The sequence below is a fragment of the Sinocyclocheilus grahami genome, unplaced genomic scaffold, assembly GCF_001515645.1.
Source record: "Sinocyclocheilus grahami isolate Dianchi unplaced genomic scaffold, SAMN03320097.WGS_v1.1 scaffold22.1, whole genome shotgun sequence".
In the NCBI taxonomy this organism is placed as follows: domain Eukaryota; kingdom Metazoa; phylum Chordata; class Actinopteri; order Cypriniformes; family Cyprinidae; genus Sinocyclocheilus; species Sinocyclocheilus grahami.
The window spans coordinates 1,288,290-1,297,779 of NW_015505201.1; the positions used below are offsets into that span (position 1 = coordinate 1,288,290).

Consider the following 9,490-nt stretch of genomic DNA (forward strand, 5'->3'; position numbering starts at 1 on the left):
CTTATGGCGCCCCTGCATACAATGCATGGTATTTCATTGATTGTTTGTTTTGGCCCCGATCAACAAAAGACTTGGACAAATTGTCCTTTTTGTTTGTTTTTTGTTTTTTTATAGTTCTAATATTCTGATTAGTGGTCAACATTTTTTTTTCTATGGCCGATTATTATGCTTAGATGCACTTGCACTGCCTAGAAATATGATAGCAACCATCCAGCACAGCTTAGCAGCCACTGACCAAAACCATAGCTCCACCTAACTGCCTATCTAGCTCTATATATTATCTGAACAGATAATTTTGTAAATTCTGAAAGTATTACTTATATTACCTTGTAATATTTATAATAATAGTGATATAGCACTAACAGTGCAATATTTTTTTTCTGTTATGCTCATAAAGGCTGCATTTATTTGATGAACAATCAGGGTTATTATTAGTTATTAGTTAACTAAAATTCAAATTAACAAACAATTTAAAAAAATCATTATTTGAAATAAAATATATTTATTTCAGCCAGCTGCTAAAAATATTTATAATTTTAATTTAGTTTAACTTAATATAATAAAATAACTAAAAATTAAATAAAAATGAATATATAAAAACAAAAACTACTAAAAAAAACGACAGCACACACAACAAAATTACTAAAACTTCAATTAAAATTAAAATGAAAAATCTTTAAAAAAAATTATTTAAAACATTAATAAAAACGAACAATATTGCAATGACACTAAAATAACACTGAACAATACAGTGTAAACAGTAATATTATGAAATATTATTACAGTTTAAAATAAGCTTTCTATTTGAATATATTTTAATTTAAAATGTCATTTATTTCTGTGATGGCAAAGCTGAATTTTCACATGATCTTTCAGAACATGATCCTTAATAATTCCAACTTTTGACCGGCAGTGTTTGTGTATCAATAATTATACATCCTCATAATCCTCATCAAATTGAATGCGAAATTAATGAATTAAAATTATTTATTATATAAATTATTACATCACCTTTAATTAACAAAGAGTGTAATAAAAAACATTTGAATACTTGAATCTATTTATAGAGGTCACAGTGCTTAGTGATTTCCACAGTCCAGAGAGAGGAAATGAAGTGAGAGGAGGAGGAGAGACACAACGAGAGGTGTAATTTACTCTCATCTCAACCGCTGTTAACGGAATAATTCTGTGCTATGCACTGAGGGCGCTTCATCTCCACAGCCGCAAACAAGCTGATTGACTTTATTACATCATCACTGAGGCAACCATGGAAACCTATTATCATCCTATCAAACCTTGCACTTCTGAAAAGGCTGCGTGCTGATAGGCAGTCAGAAGTGCTAGTACAGATATGCTAATCAGGTGAGAAAACAGCCTGCATGTCAACAATTATTGTAATGAAGCATGAAAAATTCAGTGTTATAACAACCATAACTTTAATTTTATTGGTTAGCATGCAGCAGAGACAGGAGGGCAGGGTTAAGAGAAAGAACGAGAAGAAGCAAATGAGGAAATGAAGCACGAGAGGCACAATTCTTCAGCTTTTTGTCTAAAAAAGACAAAAAGGCTGATCAATGAGTAGAGAGGAACTGAAGCCTGCGCAATAAATCAGGTATGTTTGAATTGAATTGCACATATTATAGTATGTGCAAATAATGACATAATCAGAAATATACATTGACTGATGAAAATGTGTGCTGTGCTTGCCTGTGCAAAACCAATGCTAGCGTGTCTATCTGCCATCTATCCATGCCTCCATCCATTTATCTGTCCACCTACTTACCTATATGTCCATCTATCCTTTCTTTCATTCATTCATATACCCATCTAACTATCTGTTCATCTATCAATTTATACATCCATTCATCTATCCATCTACCTATCTATCTGTTCATCCATCCATCTATTTGTCCACATAACCTTCTATCCATTCATCATCCAACTACCCATCCATGCATCTACCACTCCATCTATCTGTCCATCTATCAATCCATCCATTCATTTGCCATCTATGCATCTACTGCTTCATCTTCATCTGTCTATCCATCAATCCATCTGTACATCCATCCATTCATCCAATTTATCTGTCTATCCATCTATTAATCTCTCTGCCCATCTATGCATCTATCATCCCTCCATCTATCCAATGTGTTTATCTACCCATCTATGCATCTATCCATCCATCCATTTGTCCACCTATCTATCCATTATCATCCATCACCCATCTATATGCCCATCCATCCATCCATCCATCCAACCACCTGTCCACCCATCCATCCATCCACCCATCCACCCATCCATCCACCCGTCTGTCCATCCATCCACCCGTTCACCCGTCCATCCATCCATTCATCCATACATCCATCCGCCCGCCCACCCATCCTTCCATCCATCCACTCATGTAAGTTTTATTAAACCATTCAAATATGAAGAACATGTTATACTTGAAAAAGGGAAACACTAAACTTGCTTAAGGTATTCAACTCTAAAAATTATTTGGCAAAAAAGCTAACTACAGGTTAGCATGGAACATGGATTATATTTTACAAAGCAAATAATGCATAGAAAATCAAAAAGCTCACAGAAAATGCAGTATACATTGACTACAATACAATCAGTTATTAATATTTCAAGGGTTTTCCCTTGTGTTTGATTAGCAGCCATTCTCATGCTCATTCCTCAATAAGCATGTTCCCTCACATTATCACAAATGAAACAATTAATAGGCAAAGCACATACACTCTCCAAACACAGCTACGCAATATGCTTAGAAAACCCACATCAACATAATATCACTTCAATAACACTTCTACACACATTTTAGGGTTTTTATACACTAAAATGAGCCTATTAGCCCTTTTTGATGAAGGGGTAAAACACAAACACAACAACTCTCTAAAAATGTGTGGTTTGGTTCAATCAAACTCAAACTGAAATCAAATTCACACCACTCGCATGCTCTCCACAGTACATTTTGCCTTTTGACAGCCTTGCTCTATCTGGTGGTCAATCTTATTTTTTTCTAGTAACATAAAATGTGAAAAAACTATTCTAACAATTTAGATTTTTTTTCCATGAACAGTAACATATCACAATACTCCAAAGTATTGATTATTTCCTCAACCTCCACTTATATTACATCCATCCTTTTGGATGTGAAGGAGGGGAAATTGGCCAGCACCCACTGTGAGTTGTCTGTCTTAATCATGGTTAAGTTCCCTTTCATGGGAACTTCGAACTGCGTCCTCTAGGGGTCGCTATGGGGAACGCCTCGTCGTGACCCGTGTCTGAAGCTGTTAGCTGACTGTGGCAGAGGGGGGTCACCCACCCTCCTCTAGCAACCCCTAAACGATGTACTACTTTATCCATGAAAATCCAATTTTCTCCCCGGCGGGAGAAGCAGATCTGTGTTATTTCTGTGTGTCTATGTGTGTGTGCTGGAGGTTCCAGGCTATTTGTGGTCTCTGAGTGTTTGATAGAGCAAACTTTGCTTTTAGAGTCGCTAGAGAAAAGCCACTAGGTTCTCTCTGCCTTACATAGAGTCAACAACCTCCGGAATTAATGGACATATAGACACTCCAGTAATATTGGACATTACTCACACACAACTATGTTTCAGCACAGAGTATTAGAGGGTCTGTCACCAGCTCGATTCTACACACGTACTGTGTTTCCTTCTGGCGCAAGGTCAGGTCAGACCCAAGACCACAGCAATTATAGCTCTACCCTTCTCACCTTCCATCTATGTCTCTTTCTATCACTTAGTTATTTTCCCTCTCGCCCACTATAAAATATAAAAGTTTGAAGAAATAGTTCACGCAAAAAAAAATGTAATTCTGCTATCATTTACTAAAAAATATTTTGCAGATTGTCCTGCCCATCTCATCCACATTAGGGCTGTCAAAATGGCTGAAAAACTAAGTTCGAATTTTGTACTTAAATATTATCATAATTTGAATTATATTCGAATTTAAAATGCATCATTTCAGTTAGGGTGAAGAAAAGCTTTTGGCTTCTTTTCTGAGGCCACAAGAGGGCACAATGAGCAAAATATTACTAATGCACGTTTATTCAAAGCATAAGATAACATGACTATCTGTGGAAAAAAAGTGCATAATGTTTAAAATAATGTTTATAAACCAATTATAATGAAATAATTGCAAAATAAATTTATTTCAAACTAAGTATACTTTCGATCCATTAACATCTTTATTGACATATCACTTAAGACTTACTGATATAAAATTATAATTTAACTTCATTTGGAGTATTTCTTTATTGCAAAATGCACATTTCTTAATATTATGCCTAAAATGTGTTTTAATATCACTATTAATAAGGATTGTATGATCTCTGTATAATATCAGTCTTGAAATTCAAGATATTTAAAGTTTACCTGAAGTATACTTGCAATAGTTCCACTTTAGTCTTAGTAAATTACTCACACATAAAATTAGAAATGGCAATATATGATTAGGAAATGACTCACAGATAATTGCATAAAATGGTATACAATTACAAGACAAGCGACGAGGAAACTCCCTTCTTAAATTACAGGGGCAGCCACCTCTATCAGCATGTGTCGGAAAGACTTGGAAACAGTGCTAAGAGACTGAAGCATCACTTTATTTCTAAAGTGATTCGGTATTCTGTATTTAAAAAGGCGGCAAACTCATCCTCCATATTATGCTCACCGCAGAGCACATCTGTCTGACCTGATGTCATTTCAAATACCCCACTATTCTGTTTACCAAAGGGCACAATGGCCAAAGTAATTACCTGAATGTATTTGCCTTCCATTTGTGTGTGAGTGTGTATGACAAGGTCAATAGGGAAGAGCCGTCTAACACCAAAGAGCCAGACGCTATCCCAGCAGGCCAACTGAGACTCTATGGCTTGGCCAGCCTACTATCCCTGCTTAAAAAGCACTGTGAAATTTAGTTTAAATAGATGCACACGCATACCGTGGGCTTATCCAAACAAGTGCACCTGCACTTATTCTGACAAAAGTTTCCCCAGAGAGTCTTTGCTATCAAATGTATTCTATAATTCTCCTCCAAAAGCTCTTCCAAAGACACACTTATACTCCGTTTTATAACTGACATCCAAAGCAATCAGCAGCAGAGCATCAGATTCCCAGCAGTAGATAATATGTTACGGCGGAGCAGGCAGAGCGCTATGGAAGCGTGTCTGTGGGGGGTGGGGGAGTTACTTACAGCCGTCATATATGTCCGTGGGGATATGCACTGCCGTATGGTTGTAGGAGGTGAGGCGGTTTTTGAATGACGGGTCTTCTTTAAATGCAGGTCTGATCCGGTTTTTCCTTCCTTCTGTTTCATTGGCTTCAAGCTGGAAGAGAAACAACAGCAATCAACTCTGGTATGGTATGATTTCAATTAAATGCTGTAATTTCTGAACTTTGTTCATTAAAAAAATGTATCAATGATTCAGCAAAATATTGAGGAGAACTGTTTTCGACATTGATAATAATGAGATACGTTTCTTAAGCACCAAATCAGCATATTAAAAAAAAAATCCGCTTTGCCAACACAGGAATAAACGACATTTTAAAATATATTACGTTTATATTCAAATATTTATGTTAAATTTAAATAATATTTCACAAAATTACTGTTTTTTTTTATCTTAAAGATTCCAAAATGTTCAATGGTATATGCACAGAAAAATCAGGAAAAAAAGATGTCATAATTTACTAATTTCAAAGCCATATGTCTTTCTTTGATCTACATTGGAGACTAAAGTTTTCAGGCATCATTAAAGGATATAAAAACACCATTAAGGTATCATAAGTGGTCCATACAATTCAAACATCAAATGTCATGTCTCCTGAAGCCATACAATAGTTTGTGTGACAACAGACCAAAATAACTTAAAAGTTACAAATGATATTCTTCTCTTTTAGTCAGCCACTGCAACTTTATTGAGTAAGAGATTTGAGAACTCAAGAAACAGACTGGCTCTGTGAACTGGATAAACGATTCACTGAAAAGATTAGACTCAAAAGAACAATTCATTCACAAATGAAGTAACCTTTTGTGTTCCACAGAAGAAAAAGTCATGGGTTTTGAACATGTGGATGAGCAAATGATAACCATTTTCATTTTTGGGGGACCTATCCCTTTAATATTAGGTTGTGCACAAATGTAAGATGTACACAAAATTGCCATAATTCTCCATACATTTTATTTGACCTGTCTGATAAATTAGTTGGTCACTAATCAAATCCCAATGAAATCTCCTTTATTCAAATGAATACATTACATTTTAAAGCTTACAACAAATATCAATCTCAAAATAAATCTCTAGCCATTTAATCTATCAATATAATCATCTTATTATGCTTTGCACTGCAGGTACTGCATCTGTTCCAAACTAGTGCTTTGCACATTGAATGAATAAAACCTTATTTTCTCTATATGTTCCTCCTGCTTTACTTTCCGTCTTGTATTTTACACACCAGTGCATACACTCCCACCATGTGTTTTACACAGACTCATCCTAATTGGCAGTTGAGATGTATGGCACACAGAGAGTGTGTATCCGCCAGCCGAGTCTGCGTCAACTGAGAAGATATATTATCATCATATCTTGACTGCCTGAAATAACTCACACATAAGCTCACTAACGCATGATCATAACTGGACAGAAGAGCTCACGGTATTCATGTTTGATATAGTATCTGCGCTTGAAAAAAACGCTGAGCGTGTCTGTGTGCAGAAGAGTCTTGAATTATATACTCACATTATCCTTGGCATTAAAGTAAACTATATCATCCTCCTGCAGAGAAAGAGAAAAATATGATAATTAAAAGAAAGGAACATTTTTCAGGCAAGGATGTAAAACCACCATTAAGATCTCGCAAAGTTGTCCATTCAAATCATAGGCTATATGTGACCCTGTTCCATAAAACTATAAGGGTAATTTGCTTGAAATTTAGATTCATACTTCATCTGAAAGCTGAATAAATAAGCTTTCCATTGATGTATGGTTTGTTAGGATAGGACAATATTTGGCAGAGATACAACTATTTGAAAATCTGGAATCTGAGGGTGCAAAAAAATCAAAATATTGAGAAAATCTCCTTTAAAGTTGTCCAAATGAAGTTCTTAGCAATGCATATTACTAATCAAAAATTAAGTTTTAATATATTTAGAGTAGGAAATTTACAAAATATCTTCATGGAACATGATCTTTACTTAATATCCTAATGATTTTTGGCATAAAAGAAAAATCGATAATTTTGACCCATACAATGTTTTTTTTTGGCTGTTGCTAAAAATATACCCAAGCGACTTAAGACTGGTTTTGTGGTCCAGGGTCACATATATACAATATTCTTCCCCTTTAGTGAGCTCTTAACCACTGCAAAAAGTAAAATAAAGAATAATAAAATAAAATAAAGAATAAAAAATAAAATAAAACAATTATTTTTAGTGCATAAATAAATGCACTAACTATTATGGGGTTCAAACCTGCAAACTTTTGGTTACCAGCCCAGATATTTTAACCCGTACAGTATGACTGTGATGGGTCCTCAGAAAACCTACCCATCATGCAATTCATACAGTGGCAGTATCACTGTACTAAGCCAAGTATGCATACAGCATGTGTTCCACAGATCTGATCACAGATCATACATTCGCTTTATAGCAAGTGTGAAATGCATTAAGGAGATCTAAAGAAAGCTTGGTCATGCCAGGTTTTGCAGCAAGTGGTCAGGATAACCTGCTGATGTTAAACTGCTCTGGGCCATCATGTTGTCGGGGTCAGGAATTTTTCATCATTCACAGCATATGGTGGGTGTGTGTGCGTGCATGTGTGTGTCTACAGTAAAAATAAATCCGCAGGAGAAATGCAGAATGTGTATTCAGTGAAATCAAATCTTCCAACAACTGCAGGGAGTGTGGGAAGTGAAATTAGATCCATAAAGCTGCAACACATTCCCCCACTTAAACAAAAACTCACATACACACAGAGGAAAAACACTCTGGCCATTGGTACAATCAGATTATTTATTTATTTGTCAATTTATTCACTTGTTTGTATTTAATTGAATGGCTCATGATTTAATTTAACTAAACAAAGAGGTCTAACACACCAAAGCATTTAGCAGTGAAACCGAGCAGAGGTTTTATCAATTTCAAAAGCATCCCCTGCCTGCAGTCTTCATTTGGAATGATCTAATTAAAAATCTGCATAACACTTCAGAATTTATTCTTGTGCTCAAGTAAGTCATCTAAGATGTCTTCCATTGCCTTAAATAAACTTTAATGTGCAGGATGCAAACTGATACTATTTTTTTTAACTGAATGCAACTGTTAAAAAGATCACCAAAAAATTTTAAAAATAAATAAAATCTCTATCATCATCTATGTACCTTCATGTCATTCCAAACCTGCATAACTGACTTTCTTCTGTGGAATGCTAAAGAAGATATTTTGAAGAATGTTGGTATCCAAACTGTTTTGGCTACCATTGATTTCTATTGTTTGTCACACACACACACACACACAAAAAAAACCTAAGACTTTTCTCAAAATATCCTCTTTTATGTTGCAGAGAAGGGGGAAAAAGTCAAACAGGTTTGGAACAACATAAGAGTAAGTGAATAATTAAAGAATTTAAATTTTTGGGTGAACTATCCATTTAAAGGTTGGATAATTTTGGGGTGTTTTTGCATGTTTGTAATAAACAAATCCATCCTTAAAGGGGTCATATGATGCGATTTAAATTTTCAAACTTTCTCTTTGGAGTGTTACAAGCTCTTGGTGCATAAAGAAGATCTGTAAAGTTGCAAAGACTAAAGTCTCAAATCCAAAGAGATATTCTTTATAAAAGTTAAGAGTCAACCACGCCTACCTAAAACGGCTCGTTCTAACACGCCCCCACATGTCTACGTCACGATGTGGGAAGATTTGCATAACGCTGCCCAAATGTTCACGCAAAGAAAGGCGGCGTAACTTTTATTCTCGCTGTAGTATTGTTCGCTGCCATGTCATGAAGAGGCTGTGTGCTTCGTTGTGAAACCGAAACTACTTTGTTTGGCCTTCCAAATGAGGACGATATCTGCTTTGTCATGCCTAGAGCTGATCCGTGCTGGTTGCTGAGGAAATACTACAGCTTTGCGCAGTGGATCACCGGATCGGCTTTCACCGTAGACGAAGCAGAGTCCAGCCCGGGGTCGTCACATGTGGTTGCCGCAAGCCTCCTTCGTTGAATCCGCCGCCTCTGCTCAGTCTAGCCCTACGGCCGTTCCTCACTTTATCCCCCGGCCTCTGCTCACTCTAGGCCGCCGTGTGTGACGCTGTGTTTCGTTGTGAAAGCAAAACTACTTTGTTTGGCCTTCTAAAAATGGACACGACTAGAAATCAGTGGTTAAGTTGCATTTACAACACTGTTCCAGAACAGTTTAACCCAAATATCCAGATGTGTGCAGCACATTTTATGGAGGACCATTTCCTGATCCTGG

General features: G+C 36.0%; 1 protein-coding gene across 1 annotated transcript in view; it reads right to left on the minus strand.

Annotated features, from left to right (window-relative positions):
• LOC107559841 (voltage-dependent calcium channel subunit alpha-2/delta-1-like) overlaps window positions 1-9,490 on the minus strand; it is a 108,768-nt gene that overhangs the window by 55,835 nt on the left and 43,443 nt on the right. The window contains exons 5-6 of the mRNA XM_016243846.1: window positions 6,763-6,798; window positions 5,217-5,349 (exon numbers count right to left, since the gene is read on the minus strand). Of these exons, the coding sequence (XP_016099332.1) occupies window positions 5,217-5,349; window positions 6,763-6,798 (169 nt within the window). The remainder of the gene's footprint in view (window positions 1-5,216; window positions 5,350-6,762; window positions 6,799-9,490) is intronic.